The sequence below is a fragment of the Podarcis liolepis genome, assembly GCF_965112155.1.
Source record: "Podarcis liolepis genome assembly, chromosome: 4".
In the NCBI taxonomy this organism is placed as follows: Eukaryota; Metazoa; Chordata; class Lepidosauria; order Squamata; family Lacertidae; genus Podarcis; species Podarcis liolepis.
In genome coordinates, this window is record NC_139558.1 from 83,225,009 (window position 1) to 83,249,288 (window position 24,280).

Genomic DNA, 24,280 nt, shown 5'->3' on the forward strand with positions numbered 1-24,280 from the left:
TATGCAAACCAAGACGTATGCAAACTAAGGTACCACTGTATCTGACCTGTAAATTTTCCATTCATCCAGTGAAAATGAGGGCAGTCCAGATCGCCAGATTGCCTTCCCTTTCCATTGGATAAGAAGCAGTATTACTAGCCAGCTACATCATATGAGAGCTGTCCAATTCTTCCTTCTTTGTATACGTAATAAGGTCCCCCCATGAAATGAACTGTGTTAGGACAACAACGCAAGCAGCAAAAGAGGTTGAGTAGACTAACCCACATACACAGTTAGGATCAAATGTGGGGAGGGGGAATTAATCCACCTAGAGCCCTTAGAGGTAGACTGAAATGTAGGCTAGAATTGTTAAAAAAAATAAAAAGTAGTAAGTAAAGCACAGCTAAAAGGTGAGTCTAGTAGGTACAGATAGCATGCAAGAAGGCCAAGACCACAAGCTGGTTTGTTTCTTTTTACTGTTTTGCTCAGTTTTCAGATAAAAGATGCATCTGGTTTACATGAAAAAGGAAGCAGCCAAGGCTACAGGTACAGATAGAGACATAGGTCAAACATATTCTAGCCATTTTGAAATGAACTATCAGTGTGTACGTAGATACCGATACAGATTTGCAAATTGAGGCTTCAGCCTTGGTGACTCAGAAAAGCAAAAGTTTGCCAGATTCTAAGTATTGCAAGCAAAGGTACCGTATTTTTCGCTCTATAACACGCACCCAACCATAACACGCACGTAGTTTTTAGAGGAGGAAAATCCGTAGGCATGCCACCCGTAGGCATTCCCTCCATAACACGCACAGACATTTCCCCTTACTTTTTAGGAGGAAAAAAGTGAGTGTTATGGTGCAAAAAATACAGTATATTCCACTTGATGGAACTTCTTTCTGGAATATTCTAAGAACTTTCCAGGGCACACGACCAGTTTATATGTTAATAGGCCAATGTCAAATCTGGAGATGAAATCAGGTGGCTCCTTACACATTTTATTATTAACTTGGACAAAGTTTTAAAAAACCAGTGAAGTTATCAAGTTTGTAAGAAATGGATACAATCTAGACAAAGCTAAGCTGTATTAAGATGGAGTCACTCTCCTGCTAAAGATGCCTAAATCTTTCCCACCAAAATCAACAGGGCCTTTTCCTTTTCTGAACTTGTTTTATTAAATTTCAAGTATAAAAAACATACAAATAAACCCCTACAGATAAATACAGCATATCATGTCTGAACAAACTCAATTCTCCAATAAAAATGCCCCTCAAATAAAGCACCTTTCCGCAGATCGTCACGAGAGGCTGGTACTCTTTACCCATGTACTTTTGTCATACCGTATCTAATAAAACTGAATCAAACAGGAAAAAACTTGTCAGACTTCTTGTTATGTCTTATCACTGAAGTTTGTTGGTTAACTTTTCCATCTGAAGGCCTCATAATTATTGAAACCAATTTCCATTACGCTTGTGTTTAGCTATCTCCAAATTTTAGTTATAGTTAATCTTACTGCTGCTATCAGGTGAGTAATCAGTTTAGCGTTATGAAACATTTTTATCCAAAAATTGCTAGAACTCTGGGCAGGATGCCAAAATATAGAACAGGGAACCTAATCACCGATAATTTGATAGTTGACTGCATTTGTTTTGGCAATCCTACTTAACAGAAGTGGGTGCATATACCAGCAGTGCAGAAGTTTTTAACACATTTTTAAGTGCTCAAGCAAATGACGAGAAACCGAGCTTTACCCCGCATGTGTTCCCAATGAGTACTGCCTATTATTGCACCCAGGACACAACCCCAAAGGGCCTTTAAGGAAGTTAGAGGTTTCTTTGAGGTCTGGACCAAAATATTCAACATTTTTGACAGAAGGCCTTTATCCAAATGATCTGTGGTATAAATCAACTTTTCAAATCGTGTCATAGGTCAGAAACATGTAGAACCTGATGGATGTTAATCCAATTATATGGAATCTCAGACAGTTTTAGTTGTGGGAAGAAAACAGCTGAGTTCTGCCCATTTATTTAATTGCTTGCTAAGCTTTTCACTTGCCATTGTATTTAAAGTAATGAATAAAAATTTCCACTCCCAGTGAACAAACCCTTTGGTGGCATCCAGGGCTAAAATGGCTATAGGCAATGGATGATTTTGTCCAAAATTAATTGCATTCAACATTAGGTAACTGAGCGTTGTCAGGTGAATTCTTTAATAATGATGAATACAGTTCGATATGATCACAGCCCCATCTCTTTACCAGGATGTTTAGTACAGGCACTTATTTAAAGGGCGGGGTGATGTGGTTCAATGGATTTAAAATCCTTCAAAAGTTTAGGAATCATAACAACTTTCAAAGTATCTCGTATTTGCCTGCTGCTTTATTTGTTTAAAAATGTTAACAATAAAGAAGCCAATTGGTCTTGGAAGGTTTTAGAGGGGACAACAGTTTAGCCATCTGGTGGTTTAAATACATTTGGTTTTCTTAATGCCCACTTGAGGTTCTTCAATAGAGAGGAGTTGGCTTAACATTTTTCTATGATTAACTGTGGAAGAGATATTTTATCTATAATTTAAATTAATTAATGCTCCTCTGGCCATTGCCTTAAGAATTTACTTTGGTGGCCTTTCAACAACTACTGACTTGTAGTAATCCTGAATCCATTTCCAGTGGATTATTTTCCCAGATCAAAGAAGTGAACAAAGGAATATGATCAAAGTGTGCATCTTCCCAATATTGGAGGAGTAGACCCAAAAGGACCACATCTCTGAGATCAAGAGGCAGGCTATAAGAAAGTGTCCAATTAACTGGAAAAACAAGTGTAATCATGTTAACTGGAAAAACAAGTGTAATCATGTTTCTCTTGGTGGAAGTTGTGTGAATCATATAAAAGTGTATTTTCTTCAATAATTAATATAGCAGAGTTTCAGTAGAGGGTGATGTATTTTTCCCTTAAGTATTTTTTTACTTCTGTCAAAATATCCATTTAGTATGAAATGAAGATCGTCTCTGATGGCCATCCATTCCTGTTTAAAGGATTCTTGCTATGAAAAAGTGTCTTTTTCAAAGAGTATTTGCTGTTTATCGGGGCAATACACTGAACCTGTAGTTAACCACTTCCCACAATTGTTGGCATGTACCCATTAGTCCCATACAAGTAACAACCCACCACCCACAACTTCCCCTTGCCCTGAAACGCAGTGAGCTCCAAATGCAGTGGGAATCAAAGGGGAAGGGGGAAATCCCCACTCCACAGATCTAACAGTAAAGAAGTTAGCGCTGAAGTTTTATGCTGAAGTTAAAATGAATCTTTATGCAATGTCAACAGAACGGTCACATAAAGTCCCAAGCTGAGCAGGATCCATCTGGAATAAGTTCTGGCCATTTCTTCTTTGGGGAAACCTTTCTGTCTCTTTGCCACTAGGTCAAAGCTCTCTTGATCTGGATCCCTGCTTTCTTCATTGGCTTCTTGTGTTCACTGCTCCAATTCAGGCTGCAATCCCAAATGCTGTAAAAGCTTTCTAGATTCCATTCTGGATTACTATTAACTTACAATGGTAACCCTAAATCTCTGCATTAAGTCATTTTTTACCAAGTATTTGGAAAAACGCACTACAACATCCCTAGGGTTCTTGCCTTTTTTGTTTGTTTGTTTGGAACAAAGTGAACTGTGTAGGTTTTCTATATCCCCAGGTTAAAGATTCACCTCAGAAGCAGCTGACAGATCTGTGCTATAAAAGCTTCTTGCAAACTTTGCTCTCCAGGTTCCTCGTGGATTCCCCCTGGCCCTAATATTCAGGCAGCAATCTTGATCCTCAATGTCTTCTAGCTGTAGCTTTAAGTCAATTTGTGGGGGTTTCATTACCTCAATGGCGGCTTTGTTCTTGAAGCTGAGTTCCGTTGCCGTGCTTGCTGTCGCTGAGATCTCTGCTAAGTTGCTTGCCTATTTAGCAAGTTGGAAGACTTCATCCAATTTCTGATGAGGTTAGGAGACAAGGGTTGCTATGGTGCTGGACTTGCTCTGCTCAGGTTCTCCTCTATATCCACATTTTTCCTTCCTAAATCTCATTCTGGGGTAACTCTGGGAGGCAGAAATGATGGGGAAAGTAGGTCCAAATACCTTTTCTGTTCCCGTGCAGCCTATGTGGCATATCATATCTGGGAATCTTTTCTTTTTTCTTGCATTTATAGCTAACAATTGCATACTTAAGACTAATAATCCCAGGGCACAAAGGGTCATCAGGGTTAAGACACCATCTTGCAATGATGATTTCGCCATCCTCCAAATTTACAATTTCTATTTCATTTACAGAAAACAAAGTGGGCAAAAGGTCAGGAAAGAAACAGAGGCTGAGGCCCATTCAACATCAAGTCTCACCGGCTTGTATCAAATCTGGATGGTGTAGACACAAGCACATTTGGTTATTTTAAGTAAAACCGGCATAACATTCAAGAATAAGCAGCAGGCCACTTGGAGGCCACTACCAAGTAGCATAAACAATTGCTCCCTCTTTTCTTATTTAAAAACACTTACTGCTTTTAAAATGGAATGGGGATTAAGGTATTCAGAACTCTGTCGCTTAAAACTATGCAACGTGAATACATGGCAGCCTTATTACATGTACACTGAGGCTTCAAATGTCACTCATATGGGATGAACACCCAGCAAACAGTGCACTGGAAACCAATCCAATTGTTCTGTGCAGTGTAATTCTTAATCTCTCAAAGAAGCACGATTACATAGGTTGCCAGTCGATGCCAAATTAAACATTCGGTTTTTCTTGCAGCCCAAAGGAAAACTTAAGCCCAACCCTCACTCACATTGACGTAAGATATTAAAACTTACTCTCACCAACTTCTAAACATGGGATGATATAAATGCTTCCTACCAGCTCCTATTACAGCATGCAGAAATGACCCAGGAATTCCTGTGGTTATCTGAAACTAAGTTTAATACACAGGGTCAAAGTTGATCTTGTGTTCAAGTAACCATGGGTTGTCCCAATGCAGGTGGTGACCTGCTTACAATCTCACTTTTCTTAGTGCAGGGGAATGGACATTCAAACAATTCTCACCATAACTCTGGAAATTACTGAGAAGTGCCAAAATTTGACCAGGTACATTAGAAGCCCCACTTGTTTAAACGTATATTCATAAAGAGTAGTTTTTAACAATGAGTAGGTAGCAAATTATTTAATATGAACATACTAAGAGCACCTAACAGGCATGCACAGAAAAATACATATCCAGGGAGGAAGAGATTTAACACAACAGCTAACCTGAAATTTAGCTACACAACTCGAACTGCAAAAGGTGTACAGTATTCCATCAGGCATTGTGGCTTGATATTGAGGTAAACAGTTTCGCTTACAAAAGTGGCAAACAATCCCCATACCTAAAAGAAAAATGTAGTTTACAAATAAAATAAATGCAAATGTACAATGTTATGAATAACAAGTTGGCGTTTCTCAAAATTTGCATCAATGGCTGTGTTCATATCATCTTATCGTGGCTTAACAAACTGAGTATTTTAGCTGGGAACGCAGCCTCTTTACTACTCAAGCAATCAATCCAGGAAATCTCTATTTTCCCACTTTACTTGAACCAGGAGACTACAGTTACCAACTTTGGAAGACACCAGGTGTTCTGAAGCTAGAAACTATAGTTTCTTGGTTCAGATGAAAACAGAATCTATGGTTAATTACAGGCTTCGTAGTTTATTCACAGTGTTGAAGGAGGAACAAATAAGCCATGTATCATCTTGTTCATATCATGACATTGTAAGATGATCAGATAACCATCTGAACCAGGCCAATGTCAAAAGCTTAAATTGTTTTTAAATACAGACATAATTACAAACAATTTTTGTGTAAATCATGCCTCAGTGTATTATTTTGGTGGGGTTACAAAAAATGTACTTACACTTTTTCAAACAAATTCAACTGATTTTTAACTATCTCCATCTATTTTGCAAGGAAGAACACAGACTGCACTTTTGCTAGCAATGTGTGTTCTTTGATCATGACTCCAACAATATACCTCTGTCATAAAATAAAAGCTTCACGATGAATTTAAGACAAAAATAGATGCAATGGAAAAATTAAGAGTACATTTTTTCATTATAAAGAAGTTGTAGCTAAATATTAAAAGTCTAAAGGCATCAAATCTTTATAGCTTTTGTATGTGACCGATAAGTATTGCTAATGTTATTTTACGTGCTAAATGTAATCTAGGCATCAACTAATTTAAAATAATTTTTCCCCCCAAAGGAAAATCAGATAGAAAGCATAAGTGAAACAAGAGTCTCCTACTTCGGATATATTATTTTATCATCATGGATGAAAACACGCCAACCTTTTCACTTACTTTCTGATTTTGCATGTTTTGATTTGTGTGTGTTCATGCATGCAGTTGAGCAGTATGGCTCCATATGTCCATTAGGTCCTATGCACTGTGTCATGTCAAAAAACCTGCACTGAACTCTGCAACCAGTACAAGCTGTTAATTTGCCATATTTCTAAAAAGCAAATAATGAAAAAGTAAAAATAACATTAGTTATGACTCAATCAGATTGTCTTATTACAATAGGCATATAGGAATTTTCTAGTATCCTCTCAAAAGCTCAGCTACTGTTACAGCAAGGCCAAGTCACCACACACAGGATCCCTATCCACATGTATTTTACAGAATGTAGAACCCACATACAACAGAGATTAGCACCCACCCATCCCATCTATGCCAGTTCCACCTCATGAACATGCATTCAACATAATCTGCAAATTGTGTCTGCTTATGCAGAGCAATCTGCATATAGGCCTGCCCATGCTATTTTTATTCCAGAATGTTTATGGGCAAGGATGACAGGACTTGGGTTCATGTGTGCAGTCTCCCTGTGAATGCAAAGCAGATTTAGATTTTTTTAATCACCTACCTAATCTATGTAACTTAATTTTCCCTTTTCATAATTGTCATACACCGAATTAACATTTACTATAACCACTGGCTAATTAGGTAGGAAATGATCAAAGGCAATTAATTTATTTAGGAGGAAATTCAGTTATAACCCAATATGAAATGACTGACTTGCATGTAAGGGAACAATGTCTACAGGGGACAAGACATGCTTTATTTTCCTACCATGGGGTGGCCAGGATGCTGCCCCGCCAGATGTTGCTGGACTAAAGCTCCCATCCCTGATCACTAATCATGCTGGTTGGGACTGGTGGGAGTTACAGCCCAGCTACAACTTGAAGGCACCATGCTGGGTACCCTGCCCCATGCTATCTAGTACTATAGGAGCAACTCACAGTAATTTCTGCCTCTGCAACAGGAGCCTCTAAAACCTGTTTTTCACTCTGAAACCACCCAAGAAGTTTTTCCCACCAAGAGAAATGACAGGGAACAATCAAACCTAAACCTTAACTTGATCAGTGGAAAATATGATCTTATTTGAGTCTTCTTTAAATACCAATCAACATGTTCTAGATACTTTCTTCTACAAAACACAGCGAAGTTTCAGACTCATTTAATCCCTGCATGAGTTTGCGCTTGCTTAGGCAACCCATGAAAAAGAAAGTCTTCCTTTAAGATTAGTCAGTCACTGTAGTACTGCTGGTGATTAATGGGGAATCTAGCTAGAACAGCCATGATTTCATATCTGTACTGAGGATGTTCTGACAGTCTCAAAAGGCCATCTGCTGGCAGCCTTGCTATCAGAAAGTTGATTTACAGAAGCTGCCTAAATAGTCTGGAGGAAAACGTCCGGTTTCTAGACAAATTGTTTCTTTGTATTAAGTAAGATAGGAATTTAACTGTGTTTTGTACAGAAACACAGCTTTGAAACGTGCAAAGGGTGTTTCCATAACCATTCCTTAAACAGTGCATCCTCTAGCTGAAAATAAAGTCTTTCACTAAAAAGAAGGGGCAAGATCTCTTGGGATCTGGAGAAGCAAAGGGAAGCAGAGAGGTTGGTGGACGAGGCCTTCAAGGACAGAGCAGCTTTTCATTCTCAAGGCGAAAGCTCCTCTGCAGTCCTAGAGGGCATGAGGACAGCACTCTAAGAGGAAATGTTCCATTAGAAGTGACTCATTACTGAGGGGCTAACATATATCCTGTCACAATGACAATATCCCTATGGGGACAGGCTCCTTGTTGTAGGTAATTCAATCATTAGAGACCAAGATACCTAGATTTCTGGTGGATACAGTGACTTGTCTGCCTGGTATGAACGTTGCAGGTATCACACAGTCTGGCAAAGTATACTGGGTGGGAACCAATGGTCCACGTTAGCACCACTGACACAGGGGAAGTAGTCATATGGTCCTGGAAGTCAAACTTAAGTTGCAAGGCAGGACACTGAAAGTCAGGGCCTCCAGCAGTCTTCTCTGAGATACTACCTGTCCCACATGCGGGGCCAGCTAGGAAAGCCAAACTGTCTGAAATATGTAAATGAGAAAGTGGCATAAGGCATGGGTGACTGAACCGTAGCCCTCCAGATATTGCTAAACTATAACCCTCATCAACCAGTGGCCAATGGCTAGGAATGATGGGAGTTGCAACTCAGCAACTTCTGGTGGGCCATGGGATAGTAACTGCTTGTATAGGGAGTTTAGACTTGTTAGCCACTAGAGAACATTTTGCTACTACCAAAACTGTAGATTGAATCAGAATGTTAGTGCTGAACAGCAAGAATGTGGCAAAGCAGTTTTTATACTGACCCCTTGGGGAAAACCAGCAGGAGCTGTGAAGCATCAGTTTCAGGATCCATCACTCCAAGGGAATGAGGGTGATGTTTTTGATGACCCAAATAGGGGTGGGGTGGAAGTAGGTCATGCAGAGGGGAAGGAGAAACTTATTGATCAACTACTGAAACTGTTGCGGTCAAGAAACTTATTGATCAGCTACTGCAACTGTTGCGGTCAAGTCTGTTTCTCTCTTTCTCTGTCCAATGGACTCCGCTGTAAAATACAGTGCCGGCACAACAGAATCTCTCCTCATGGAAAATAACCAATGTGCATCCTCAGTTCAGTTGTTTCCCCTAAACCTTTTATCTTCATGAAATGGCTACAAGTCACCCAGGTCCACTTCTTTTTATCTGAAACGTGGCAGTGGCCTCTTCTAAAAAAAGTATCTTCAATTTGTAATGGGATAGGATGTGGGTGAATAAACTGAAGTTCCATCTAGCCACAACAGAAAGGATGGTTGGAAATTTGAACAAGCAGCAATCTGGGAAACTGCCTGTTCTGGAAGGGGGAGTCATATCACTCATGTTTGCAGTTTGGAATGCATCTTAGTCCTCCTCAGTTCCAGGATACCTGGGATGTGCCAGTGGTCCAAAATGCTTTTTAACAGTCTGGGTTGGTAGGCGAACTGCAAAGACCATCCAGAAACTTCAATAGGCCCGTACATTGATGGATTTGCGCCACTAGGATTATAACATTTATTTTGAAACAACTTCATTGGTTACCATGATGCTTCTGACACTAATTTAAGGTGGTGGTGACCTTTAGTATCCAGAATAGTATGACGCTCATGGGCAACCTTTCCCTTTTGAACCCATCATCACCCATAATTACGACTGGCTAAGGAAGCACAGACCCTTATACCAGTGGTTACTGACATTAGGTTGACATCTATAAGAAACACTATTTAGTGTGGTGGCTTCAGAATCATGAAATTCCCTCCTCCCAAAAAATGATATGGCATGCCCGTTTCTGGTGTAAACCACCTTACATTTAAGCACACTTCTGAAAGGCTAGTTGAGGGTTTTTAGCTATCTGTGATATAGAGGGGAGTGAAACCTCATCCAAACCAGATTGAGCACCACCTAGCTGGGCAGACAAACCACCCCCCAACAATATTCATGTCTTCCCTGTACCAAGTTTCAGTTTACTGGCCCTCAGCCACTACAAACCCATGCACCGCTCACAATTCCCACTGCCTCAGCTGGATTAGATGAAAAGGAGATGTGAAACTAGGAATCATCAAAATACTGGTGACACCCAATCACCAATCAGCTCACACCCCCAGATGATCTCTCCCAGTGACTTAGATGTTAAATATAGGAACCATGTAGTAAAAAGTACCAGAGAACTTTGTGTGAAAGTAAGACACTTTCCCATGGCCTTTTCACAGTTAACTTATTTTGTTTTGTGGGACCCACCTTCTTTTGTTGAATCTATGTTCCCCTTTTTTTTGTTTGAACAATTTTACTTGTTTTTATAACTGTATTTTTGTAACCCGCACTGCAATCTTGCGGTAAAGGGCGGATAAGAAATCTTATAAATACAGCAAAAAAGCATATGAAAGTTAAGTTAGATACAGCAATGTGTTTTATACACAGAAGAGCTTTTGGAAGCAGAAAGAGTTAGCCGTGGTGAGAAGATTAAAGGAAGGGAGAAAGTTGCTTACTAAAGGAACAAAAGAAAAACAAAGGTACAAGCAGTTTTGTAAGTAAGTTTTGTAAGTTTTTTCCTTAAGGTAGGAAAAAAGCCTACAAGCAGAATACGAATTAAGAATTCAGGTGTTACTTTAAGGGTTCACAGATCTAAACAGCAAATAAAGTAAAGTTACCACTCTCCTGCAAGACTCATTCTGACATCTTTAGAAGCATCTGACTACAGAAGATAAGTACTCTATGTATTTGAATTTCAAGTAAATTAAGGCATTAGGCTCTTTCATCTGTTACATTACTGTTTCGTGTGCCTTGAAGATTAATATTATTTACTCGTTCAAGCAGACACATAACATGTTCATTAGAGCATTCCTTCTTTTACCACTTTTCACTGTTGCTGCATGTTCCTTTGCTCAAAATGAAAAGCCTACCTTTTGGCAACAAAGTTTACTTGTTTGATTCTATACAACTACCTTCTCTGAAAAGCGTGACAGATAAGCACTAACAGTTAAAGTAGCAAGCAGCAAAGAAAGTAAGGAGCAAAAACTAAAAGGACATGCCCTGAATTATCAACCACTGAAGAAAAAGAGATAGAAATCATTGAGGTTTAGCTACCATAAAGCAATGCAAACAAAACGAGTCAATTACAGACAGCAGCCTAAACTGTCATATTCTGTTTGTGGTCTAAGTGCAGTTTCATGAATTACTTTGCCAGATACAGTATTAAAAATATTTGTATTAGAAAACCCATGTGCACTGCAGTGTGTGTCATTCCAAATACACAAAAAGATCATGCGACTGGATTCTGGAAACACATACCAGAATAAAATCTGTAAACTGCTTCACTCACTTATCTAGTGCAGACACCTTTACTGACGCATGTATTAACACACAGCCGTAATGTCCATCAAGAGTGACTGGTTAGCAGCTGAAGTGTAAAGAGTGAATGCTCAGCTGTATTGTGATAGGATCTATGGGCAAACTCAGCAAAACCCTCACAGCGACTGACATAAAATGGCAACATGTTCCTTGTGTTACGGAAATGCATTCAGCAAGGCATGTTAAATCATCTTTATAGCATCACTTCTGCAGCACATGCAGGTCTCGGACTTGAACTGCCTCTCCAACCCATCACCTAATAACCTGGAATTTTTAGATACTTTCTGTATTTCCTTTTTCTCCAAACCGCCCCCCCCCCCATGTTTTCTGCTCCTTTTAGATTCAATGGCTAAGGAAGCAGTCTGCATGTGTTGTGTGTTTGAGTTTTGGAGATAAAATTGATATTACTTTCCTCTAGGCCTGCTGGATTCTGAACAGACTCCTGGACCTTTAACAACTGCATGGCTTCTTCTCAGTGACAAATATGGGGAAAAGGAATCAAGACAAAATGTACCTGGCAAAGTTCTCCAGTAAGGTTGCACAGAAAAAAAAACCCTGCATAGTGCAAGACCAATGCAGCCCTAGGTTTCTGTTATGTTGCAGCAGTGCTTTCAGGCCTACAGTAGCTGGAAATCAATGATACAAATGGATGGCCAGTTGAACTCATGTTATCATAATTGAGCTTCTTTCATTTATTGATTTATTTGCTTCATTTCATATCTTCTTAAGCACTGTGTTGTCTTCCACATTTAACCTTCATTTGTTTCTTCAGATTTTTATTTTTATAATAAAGGGTCTCAACCAAGACTTAACGTTCCGAGATCTTGGGCAGCGTGGTAGTGAAAGGCCTCTGACAGACCAAAGAGTTCTAGACCAGGGGTCAGCAAACTTTTTCAGGTCCACTGTCCCTCAGACCCTGTGGGGGGCTGGACTATATTTTGAAAAAATAATGAAAGAATTCCTCTACCCCACAAATAACCCAGAGATGCATTTTAAATAAAAGGACACATTCTACTCATGTAAAAACATGCTGATTCCTCCACCGTCTATGGGTCGGATTTAAAAGGCGATTGGGCCAGATCCGGCCCCCGGCCTTAGTTTGCCTACCCATCTAGACAGTCAGAAAACACTGTAGTAAGAGCTAAAGTTCTGACTCCATGTAAGCCGGCATCACTCTGGGCTCGAGAGAGAGGAAGAGCAGTAAGTAAATAAGCCCTTGTCTGTGGACTAATGCATTTTCAGATGGTCCCTGAGACCATACAGAATATAAAGCAAAGTATTGGAGGACTTTCCTAAAGCAAATATAGTGGCAGAAGCATGTTAAGATTCTGCTCGCTTCTGCACTTTGATGTGGTTATACTGAAAGCACAAGGTGAAAGGAAAAGTTTTGCTAAGCAGCAAATTGGCATTCCTAGGCTTGCAGATGTTCCAGGACAGCTTGAAATGATATGTAACCAATGCAAATCTACTGCCACATAGCAACCCGTCCCTTCTCCTCATGCATTCCAGCACAACCATGTGAACACTTGGAAGGAAGTATGCCTTCATATTCCAAGTACTTTTCTCACATGGCACCCATGATGTGGGAAAATATGTCAGTCCTCAAAGAACAACCAAACTAAAATGATGGTCTCTAAAGTCAAGTTGTAAGCACTTTCAAACTATTTATCCATGAATTCTGTGTTACTAAAGACTACCATAATAAAATTGCACAGGAAAATGTTGAGAGAGAGCAGAACGAGTGGGAACTGAAACAACTACTTCAAAAAAGTTATTTGTGGAAAAAATTATTTATTTAAACAAAATGTTAAGTAGGTACAAATATTATGTCTATCAGTTTTCCTACTACATAAAAACCAAATATTTGTTAATACAACTTTTTAGTAGCAAAAAGCAAAGGCAGTTTTGCATAGCCAATTGCGTTTAGGCTAAGCTTTAGGCCCAGACCAAAAATTTCAAAACAAATGTTTCCAAACGATTGTGTTTTAATATTAAGTGTGAAAATATTTAAACACATTTAACAATACTCACTTATAGTGCCCATAGTTGTTTGCTAATATAAGGTATAGTTGTGTTGATTTTTAAGTCAAAAAATTAAAATACTTAAGATGCAATCAGTTTACATTCCTTTATAGTAAATTAAAATCAGAATAAAGCTAATTCACAAAATGCTAGACAGAGGGTCCACTACTATGGTTCCATCCTTCTATAGTGAAATCCCAAATAATATGTAGGTTATGCTTACATAGACCCCAAAAGCCACCAATTTATCAACCATTCTAAACTATGAATTTAAAGCCAAAGCACCAATCTCTTGGTTATTTTTTAAAGTATAGAAGTAACTTAGCTTTCTCCATAACAAACCATTTACAATCCAACAGAATGATCCATCCCTTTCCTACACATGGGAAGGGTCCCCAATACACCACTAATACACTCTCCCCCACCTGGGCCTTGCACTACTGCATATGGAGCCAGGGATACTACAAAATGCCAAGGCATTTTACCTGCAATGGGAAGACTATAAATATCTCCCATAGCCAGAGAATCATCTTCCCATGCAAGCTACTCACTCTTGGACAACAAACAGCTTATGAGTGGCCCCAAGGAGGACTGAAACCACTAGACTCATTCAAGGGCCTTTAATTGCAGATTAATGGCCAAGCACATAACAGGAGAGGGATTTATCAGGTTCCAAGTTTTATATGCAGCTAAATATTTGCCCCCACAGCCTTCTACATAAAGTTAAGTTGTTCATCCATCTCCAAATAAATTCTAAAATATAGGTCCCAAAAACTGCAATGATTCAAATAATATTTTGTAATTTCCTCTACATATATCACACCACCTCACCCTCTTGGGGGAAAAAACATATGGGATGATATGTCAAAAATAGCATGAAATATCTATACAGGTGAAAAAATGTACATGTCACAATAAACTGATAAGATACAGAGTTGTTATTTGATCACAATTCCATGTTCACTTGGAATTTCAGCAATGCATTATTGATTGTGTGGGAAACTCCCATGTTATTCTTGTATCTTTTGGTTTCCTTCATGAAATCTTATTCAAGGCTTCTCCAAGTTTCTCCGTGGCTTCAGTGTGTGCCTATCATTTTTAGTATCTTGAATAACCTATTTTGACCCTTTTGTTTTGCTGCATAATAAAACAACAAGGCCCATGTTATGTTTCTAGAAGTGCTGTTTACATTTTATAAAATATATATAAGTAGCATCTTAAAATTAAGAACAGGACAGGCTAATACAAAATGAGATAGAAAATAGAATATTTTTTATTCAGTATAAAGCCTCTCCACTTTAAGAGACTAATTAAGTTACCTTGTTCCAAGAAAGGAATAGAAAATTCTTCCACACAGTTTAGAATCAACCTAAAAAGCACCTTGATGAAACAATACATTGGCCTGGATCCAGTGTAGAAGAATAGTTGCACAAGGAGAACACCCCGCCCCTCTCAAGCCCCCCCCCCCGAAGGTCGAAGGGCATTCAAGAAAGACCTGAGCTTCGGGACTGGCGACTACAGTGGGAGAGGTTTGGGAGAAATAGTGTGGAGGCATTCGGAGTTATTGTGAGAAAGGAATGAAAAATCCCATATGCACTACCCCTGATGTTCTTTGGACAAAATTGTCAGTTCTCATGTTGCTTCAAAGAGCCTGCTATCACAGTCACATATGCAGTAACTGGAGGGATAGGACAAAAAACAAACCCCACTCCTTCTGAAGAACCAGCTAGCTACAGCTAGTTACAGCAAGTGCTTTAAGGATCCTTAATGAGAAACATATGGAAGAAGGGATATTTTGTTGGCTGATCTTTTCTTAATTTTTTAAAAACGAGTGGAAATCTAACATACAGGGCCAAAACCTGTATGTTAAGATCAACCCATGAAATACAGCTTTATTGTGGAAATATGTTTGCCATATCCTAGACATGCCTCCAAATGAATGAAAAAAGGCCAAGGTTGATTGTGGAGGTGCTACTTCAACCAACATGGGAGTTTCGTGTCCTCAGTTTCACTTTTAAAATAAGGAATATGCTTCGAGATGAACAAATGTACACTACTTGTAATACCAAGTATGGTTTCAAAATACACTGGTTAAACAATTTTAAATAAGCTATCACTAAATGACAATGGAAGATAAAGAGTTACCTGTTTATATTCACTAACGCAGTTTTGGCAACAGAATCTTTTCGGCTCTCCATCAACCATAAGGATATTGTTTGCTGCTCCTTTACTTGGCAGGTATTCCCCACAATGCTCACAACAATTCATTATTAAGCCATTTGCCATTCGGTATCGATTGAAGCAGTGGTCACTACACAGCTTATGTGTCATATTTTTAAAGCTAACCTCATGACGGATCTAAAAGGGGGGAAACAATTTTACTGTAATGAGTTACATGACAGATAACAGCTTTTAAACATAAATTTGGATTAAAATGTGGAAAATGCAATTTCAGAAATGCAAGCTGCATTTGGTACTTTTGAAACTTAAAAAACAAAAACAAAACAGGAACAGAGGATACTACATTAAATACAATTTGACTGTAAAATATATGACTGGCAAAATATCGGTAAGTATTCTGTACATGACTGAGTATTAAAAAACCAGAATGAAATAAAATGTGTTTGGTAAACTTTCACATTTAAGGCAAAATATATTCTGTTTTACAATATATTCAATCACCACAGAAATTTAGTAACTCTCAAAAAGTTAATTTTCAAAGATTGGAAACTAATACCCTCTTCTAAGAAAAATACCATTTTCCATAGAACTAATATTCACAGAATAAGCTGCACTATGGGCAAATGTGAGGAAAAATGAGTTTTACATGTATATTAAAAGCACAAAGAGCAAAATGCACCAAATTTCCTCCTTGCCTCAGACACTGACAAAGTTGAACCACGCATTACAGTACATGCATTATTTCTATCTTTGCAAAGTAGGAAAATAACAGACTAATGGTAACGACAAGGATAGAGACTACCACAAGTCGTAACTAAAAAGAATCAAATAATACTTAATGTAAGAAATTTCAAGTCTGTGAAGGATGCAGAAATGCAAACTAACCAACCTGGAAAAGCTAGGTAAATAATTTTCATTTCCTAGCTATCATATGAGAACTTGTATGCTGCCAGAAGACTGAAGAGCATGACAAGTGGCTCAAGTGAAAATTCTGCCCACATAAGAAATATTGGTGAGAAATATTACCTAAGTAATTTCCTGAGAAACTTAAATATTATATTAGTGTATAAATGAGGGATGGGAGAAACAAACAAACCTCTGTTAGTTTTCCACAAATAGTGCATCTAGACTTATTTAAGATTCCTTTTGAGGGATTCTGTTTGTCTTCATAGAAGGACAAGCATGACGTACTGCAAAACTCCTGGAAGGACTCACTTGAATCAACCTGAGCAACAATGGTACCTTTCATTGTTGTTATGTCTCTGAAAGATAAGAAGGGAAAGTCCTCTAAATATTAGGAGCCACCATAAAGTACAATAGTCACAGATAGTACAAGATTTAAAAGTCTGAACAAAAAACTGGGAAGAAGAAGAAGAGTTTCGATTTGATATTCCGCTTTATCGCTACCCGAAGGAGTCTCAAACCAGCTAACGTTCTCCTTTCCCTTCCTCCCCCACAACAAACACTCTGTGAGGTGAGTGGGGCTGAGAGACTTCAGAGAAGTGTGACTAGCCCAAGGTCACCCAGCAGCATGTGGAGGAGCGGAGATGCGAACCTGGTTCACCAGATTACAAATCTACCGCTCTTAACTACACCACACTGGGAACAATTTGGTATTGTCAAGAGCCCCCTCCCTCCCACCACCCAAAATGGGAGGGGGCATCCCACTGGCTGCATTTGAACATCATGCTAAAAATGGTTTAATGTGACACACACAAGAAGGAACAAGCTGCGCAACCAAAGACAATGCTTTCACTTCTTCAGTTAAACATAACTTTGGCGTCATCCAAATCCCTGCTTGTGGTTAGCATTAACTATGCTTAAATTTTAAAAAGCCAGCTTCAGAAAATGTGGTTTGAAGTTAGTTTTTAAAAAGTCAACCACAGTTTGTGTTAACCAGTTTTTTATGGCTGACCTGACAGATTGCAATTAAAAGTGGAATCCTTTAAGTTGCTCTTCTAGGCTGAGAGGGAGAATAGGGAGGAGCATGCAAGCCCAAGGCTTACTTCAGCTAGTTCCTGCTTGTTAAACAAGTATTCCCCAACCTGGTGCCCTCCAGATGTTTTTGACAACAACTTCCGTCACCCTGATCATGGACCATGCTGGCTGGAGCAGACAGTCCCTGTACATAACTGCTGGAGGGTACCACATTGGCTATCCCTGCTGTAGACTAAGGAGCAGTGCAAATAATGGTTTGCATATCAAAAGCCAGTCTTTTCTCCTTGAGTACAGTGGTACCTCGCAAGACGAATGCCTCGCAAGACAAAAAACTCGCTAGACGAAAGGTTTTTTTGTTTTTTGAGCTGCTTCGCAAGACGATTTTCCCTATGGGCTTGCTTCGCAAGACGGAAACGTCTTGCAAGTTTGTTTCCCTTTTCTTAACACCGCTAATACAGTTGCGACTTGACTTCTAGGAGCAACTCATAGAACGCGGTGTGGTAGCCTTTTTTGAGGTTTTTAAAGACTTTGGTGATTTTTGAAGCTTTTCCAAAACTTTCCCGACACCGTGCTTCGCAAGACGAAAAAATCGCAAGACGACAAAACTCGCGGAACGAATTAATTTTGTCTTGCGAGGCACCACTGTATCAGGAGATAGGTACACCCCTTCTCATCTTGCAGTGAAAACATAAAAATTCCTTCCAGTAGCACCTTAAAGACCAACTAAGTTAGTTCTTGGTATGAGCTTTCGTGTGCATGCACACTTCTTCAGATACACTGCTGAAGAAGTGTGCTGAAGAAGTGCTGAAGAAGTGTGCATGCACACGAAAGCTCATACCAAGAACTAACTTAGTTGGTCTTTAAGGTGCAACTGGAAGGAATTTTTTTATTTTGACTATGGCAGACCAACACGGCTACCTATCTGTAAGTGAAAACATATTTTCATATATCATGGACACCTAATGCAAACTATGGAGAACAAATCCTGTTTCTTTGTAAATTAGAGTGTGAAAACGTAGTTCAATCTGTTTATGAAATTATTTTGCCATAGATGCAACTGTAACGTAAAGCCATGGCTTGTGGCAGGAAAGAGGGATCAATTGCTTTGGGGAGCTGGGAGTGGAGTCTCCCATTTCACAAACCACAATTTAAAAGGAATTAGTCTTATATCTACATCAGTGCTCAATAGTGGTGAAAATGCAATGAAGAAAATGGAAAAGTTTATTTGTAAAAGTATTATTTGGAGACACGTGGAATACCATGAGAAGCAAAAATATCAATTATAAACAGAAACACCATAAAGCAAACGTTTGTTGTTGTTTAACAAAAGGGAATGGGAGCACATTTAATTCTTTTGGGCTGTAGCTGCTCATTGCTCACTAGATACTCACAAACCTGAGGTCTCTTGTACTGAAGTATGCATAAGCTAAGCCCTATTAACTTGAAGTGATTTTACTCTAATAAAACAGGAAGACAGCTACCTAGCTGCAGACAGCCAGTGGATCAACAGAGTGTTACAATTCTTCTCTCTCAGTAAACCTGACAGCTTCAAAAGCAAAGTTATACATTTTTAAATTACAAGTTGATGTCAAAATCAATTTATCTAACTGTCCAGCATGTCTCGATGTAGCAGTTAATATTGTTTAGATGGGTAACTTAAAAGGGTTTCAAGAATATTAACACACTGGATTTAATCGTGTTTCATTAACAAAGCAAAGCAGGACTTGGCACCACCCACAGACCTCACTGCTAGCACTCAACAAATGTGTACAAATTAGGCCAAAATGCTCCACCCATGCTTCCCACAAGTCTCAGCTTAATTTTATATTTTGCTTTTTCAGAACTGTTTATACACCCACATCATTAGTGCCAAACAGCATTCTTCATGGATTCCAGAAGAGGAAACAGTGAACAAAACTAAGATGCTAAGTAGTACGAAATTTAACTAGGTTTGTTCCTCTTTCCAAGTCTCAGTATTGGCATAGGATTATATTATACAGAGAAAAACTAAACATGCGTGTGATAAGGAGAAAACTTTTTATACAAACCACCTTCATTTTAGTTATTTTATATTTTTTCATGTTAATTGTTTAGAGGTTTTTGCTGATTAAGCGTTATATAAATTTTGTTAGCTAAATAATGATCGATCCATGGTTAGCTCAATGTGAATGGGCACTCAAGCCAACAATTTCCCATCTCCCACTATGAGCAAATCATGGTTTGTGCTTAACTATAGTTTGCTTTATCAAGAAGACCCTTCAAAATGGGCTAATGATTTGGTCATTACATCTGAACCAACTCAATGCCTATCAGTTTTTATGACAAGTATGAACAAGAATAAGTTGAAAGAGGGTAGCTCATTCATGTCCTGGATAAACTGCTTTGAGGACGGGTTTTTTTATATAAAAAACCAACTATCAAGCAGTGTATATATTTTATGAAATAAATAAATGAATGAATAAAAATAATATATTTTACTGAGTTCTTGGAACGTTGAACAGGAATACTGATCACATTGGCAAGGATCAAGCAGTAAGATCTATCCCTTACTTTTTGCACATAACACAGAGTTTCTTTGGAGCTGGTTTATGCGAGAATGATGAAAGGCAGGTAGTGGAACAAAAAAGGTGAACTGATCCTTTCCGCTGATATGCAGTCTGGCCCTTCTGCAAAGGTTTCTTGCAGTTAGCACATGTGACTTTGACCTGCTTAGAAGGCTGCTGTTGTGTAGGAGGCTGGAAGACTTGTTTTGGGAGGGATGCCACCGGTGACAGAGAATCCACACCTGGTTGTTTCTGATTTCTTGGAAATGAAGCTGACTGAGATATCCAGGAATCTTAAAGAGACAAAATAGATAAAGTTAAAATTTAAAAATTACCTCTCAATATGACAAGCAATTTGACAGTGAAGGAGAATATTCTGTTCCCAGTGTAGGTAAAAGAGACGCACTCAGTTTTTCCAAAAGGCTAAATGATAAGTGTTAGTAACATAAAAAGATGTTGGGATACAACAATGCCCATACTGCATAATAAATATTTGCAGATCACCACCTGCTAGTCATGGGAATAGCAATAGAATGCCCTGTCTTCAAAATTCCAACACAATGCTCAGGAGAATTCCGTGAACGTGAAGACATTATCCTACTCTGTGATAACTGACTTTGAAGATGGAACAGAGGGGGTGGGGAAGACGATATCAGAATTGGGGAAACCTTTTTCAGCATTCACATCTGAGGACCAAATTCTAGCGGTAGGCAGGGCCACACTGAATGGATCAACAAATGTACAGTACACTGGTTTCTACACACACTCACACACCTCTCTATCCTCCATCAGAAAACTATTATCAGAGTTCAAGAGCATATTCTAGCCAGGCACATGCACTTGGGTTACAAAGCAGGGTCAGTGCGGGTTATAGCTTGAGGAGTGTTTCCGGCGCCAGATGGAAAGGCCTGGAGAGCCACATTCAGCACCCAGGCCTCAGGTTGCCCACTCAAGATTTAAAACAAATTTGCTGTATGCCTCACTTTCAAGGAGGAAGTAAAAAGCCCTTCCACTGTTCGGATTCTGTTCTTAGACCAAGGTAAAGTTCTCAAACCGGGACACTACTTCTGGTTTTGTGGTGTTCGTAAACCGAATCATTTGTAAACAGGACTGTTCTTAAACCGAGATACCTATGTTTTAATTACATATTTAGGTTGTCACTCTAATGATTATGCATACATACACACGTACATAATTTTATTTGTATGCCACTCAAGGCGGCTTGCAACATGAAGGAAATATCTAATTACAACATAACAAAAATGGTCATAAACATCAAAGCATACACAACCAAATCGAACAATTTCCACACAAAACATATGATCTAATTTTTATGGTATTTTGTGTTTGAACTTTGTATACAATCATAATATTTTATACAGTGCTATAGAAATTTCAATAATTTGCCATTTAGAAATGGAGATGATAAAATAACTAATTGGTAAATGTTAAGCTGTGCCATGATTTGAGTAACTGGACTTCACTATCTTAAGGAACTGAAACTTCTCATATACAAATAGATCAGTACAGTGGTACCTCGCAAGACGAATGCCTCACAAGACGAAAAACGTGCAAGACGAAAGAGTTTTCCGTTTTTTGAGTCATTCCGCAAGATGAATTTCCCTATGGGCTTGCTTTGCAAGACGAAACATCTTGCGAGTTCTTGCGAGTTTGTTTCCTTTTTCTTAAAGCCGCTAATAGCCGTGCTTCGCAAGAAGAAAAAACCGCAAGACGAAGAGACTCGCAGAACGGATTAATTTCGTCTTGCGAGGCACCACTGTATTTGTTTAATAACACACTTCAGCACTTAACTTTGGACATTATCATAAAACCCTAACTCATCTCCTCTACCATTAACCTGTGACGTGAAAACAATCTCTGTAGATTGTCTATGGAGACTGTCCTTCATGAAACAAAACCTATATTCTATAGTGTGGATGAAAACCTTTTTAGATCCACATCACATTAATCAGCGAATGGCTCTAGAAGCACCCTGAAACGAACAGCAAACAACAAAACCAAGAAGATAAAGGTAACAAACTACTCAAGAAATAGATAAGAGAGAAGAAAACAAGGACAATGTTTGCCCAAGAGCAAGGACATCATCTCTGATAATGATGCCTCTGCCAAAAGGTATTGAGCGGGAAGTTGGGGGCCATGCTCCCATGCACACTGAGAGAAGGGGGGAAAGCTCACCCAAAAACCTAGCTCTAGAAAGTTCTCAGCAATGATCTGCATATGTACAGCACCCATTTGTGAAACCATTTCTGAAACCAAATGTTTTGCTTAGAAATCTTGGTTTGAAAAATCCACCTTGTTTTCAACCATTGTTTGGTAGTACAAATAATCCCAGCATCCTTTCTTAACCATGGTTTGTGATCACTCCTCTAAACGCTGACTAAAGTCACAAGATAAGAACAACTGAAAAGCCCAACCTTGGGAGAAACTTAACCATGGCCAAGCCTCTGTGTCCCAACATTGCATATTACTGACACCTAATGAAGTTGTTTACATTTTTATATGGGGGGGGCGCTATTTTGGCCATATAATGGTGGGAAGTTTTCCTGGAAGTTCAGAAATTAATAAAAAATAATAATATTTATACCCTGCCCATCTGGCTGGATTTCCCCAGACACTCTGGGCAGCTTACAGAATATATAAAACATAATAAAGCATCAAACATCAAAAACTTAAAATCCCCTATCTGTAATTACGTTCAGATGCAGATTTACACTTTTATAAGCAGATTGTCCTAATACGGCTTTTAAGGTGTAGTACATAACCGTAAAGTCTGTCAACCACCCAACATTGTTCAAGCAATGTCTATTGCCAAAATGGAATCTGGAAAGTTGCTCACTGAGTGGTATGAAGACATTGTAATAATTAATTAACTAATTAAAACCCCCAGAGTGAACTTAAATGGTTAAATTGGACAATGAGGAAGGGAGCTTGTCCTCCAAACAAAAACCTATGGGTTTTCCATTCTGGTTTCAAGTGCAAGCACTAATAACAGTTGCCAATTTGGGTATTACATAAACCATGATTAGAGTAGAGGAAAACCATCCACAGAAAAAGGAGGTAAGGAACAAGAACTCCATGAATCTGCAGTATTTTCATTGTAGTTGTTGGCATCAGTCTGACTCGGGAGACATTGGAGGAGTGTGCTTCTGGGGGTAAAGTCGAACTGGAGAGTTACAGCTCCCGCTAGGGCTATAGAGATTAATATGAGAGGCATGTTTTATTGCAGGTGAGGCAGATGTAGGCATCCAGTTTTGTTGCTACAGGTGCACCATGGCACTTCTCTCTGTGCTGCTCCCAGCAGTCTTTCATCCTCTGGTCACTGCTGTGGATATACAACCTGCCTCACTGTATTTTCATAAGATTACTTTTTGTAGAGAAAAAATTACAAAAACTGCTACTTGAGAGAAGACTGGCGAGCTCTTCCAAACAATGAGACACATGTGGGAAATGGGTCCTTCATTAACCAAACTATAATTGGTTATCTTTCGGTATTAACCACAGTTCCCAATTATAAAATAAAATAAAATATCTCATTTTCATTTATTTAATTTACTCCTATGTAGAAATGACTGTATATGGTACTTAATATGGAAAATCTCTTTGGTTTGGTCAAAATGACTTCAGTCTTTACTTTAGCACAAAATGTTTAAAGGTTGGAGTGGCGGTCAGGGAGCATGTTAAAATGTTTAATATTGGCCCAAAGGCACTATGAATTTGTGAAAGAATGAACCTCAGTGTTTAAATCTAACAGCATCTAAAGTTAAAATAATTGGTCACTGTCTCTTCGAGCTCCTGCCGTCAGGACGGAGATACAGGACGATGAAGACAAGAACGAGCCGTCTTAAGAACAGCTTCTTCCCCAGAGCGATCTCGGCCCTGAATGGGAAGCCTGGACTTTGAAAGTCATCTAATCTTCCTTGCTGTTTTATATTGTATTGTTTTAATTAGTGTTTTTATAGTTGTTTTGATTTTGTGTGGAGTGCCCTACCTGGGTGGATGGAGCAGCCAAGTAATTTCGTTGTCCCCGAGAGGGGGCAATGACAAGAAAGATATTATTATTATTATTATTATTATTATTATTATTATTATTATTCACCATTTCAGTGAGTAAGATAAAATAGCATTTGACACCTGTAAATCACATACTGTATATAAGCTCCTGTTCATCCATGGACTGAAGAATGTGCTATTAAGTACCTCAGTGCACATACATACTGCAAGAAATTTGTACATGGAATTGTGAAATGCTAAAATCCACAAGTAGGTTTCTGGTCAATTGCTACAGAAAATTAATGTACAGAAACCTGGTAGTGATAATTGATGTAA

General features: G+C 38.8%; 1 protein-coding gene and 1 long non-coding RNA gene across 16 annotated transcripts in view; one reads left to right on the top strand and one right to left on the bottom strand.

Annotated features, from left to right (window-relative positions):
* ZMYM2 (zinc finger MYM-type containing 2) overlaps window positions 1-24,280 on the bottom strand; it is a 61,197-nt gene that overhangs the window by 20,214 nt on the left and 16,703 nt on the right. For 10 of the 15 annotated variants that reach the window (XM_083499249.1, XM_083499253.1, XM_083499252.1 and 7 more), the window contains 5 exons: window positions 19,941-20,226; window positions 16,549-16,714; window positions 15,417-15,629; window positions 6,344-6,494; window positions 5,257-5,372 (listed from right to left, as the gene is read on the bottom strand). In XM_083499249.1, coding sequence (XP_083355375.1) covers window positions 5,257-5,372; window positions 6,344-6,494; window positions 15,417-15,629; window positions 16,549-16,714; window positions 19,941-20,226 — 932 coding nt within the window. The remainder of the gene's footprint in view (window positions 1-5,256; window positions 5,373-6,343; window positions 6,495-15,416; window positions 15,630-16,548; window positions 16,715-19,940; window positions 20,227-24,280) is intronic. The other 5 variants (XM_083499259.1, XM_083499250.1, XM_083499258.1 and 2 more) reach the window with 1 other exon arrangement.
* On the top strand, window positions 155-3,213 carry LOC310705465. The gene is made up of 2 exons (XR_014525311.1): window positions 155-680; window positions 853-3,213. It is a non-coding gene; the product is annotated as an uncharacterized lncRNA (long non-coding RNA).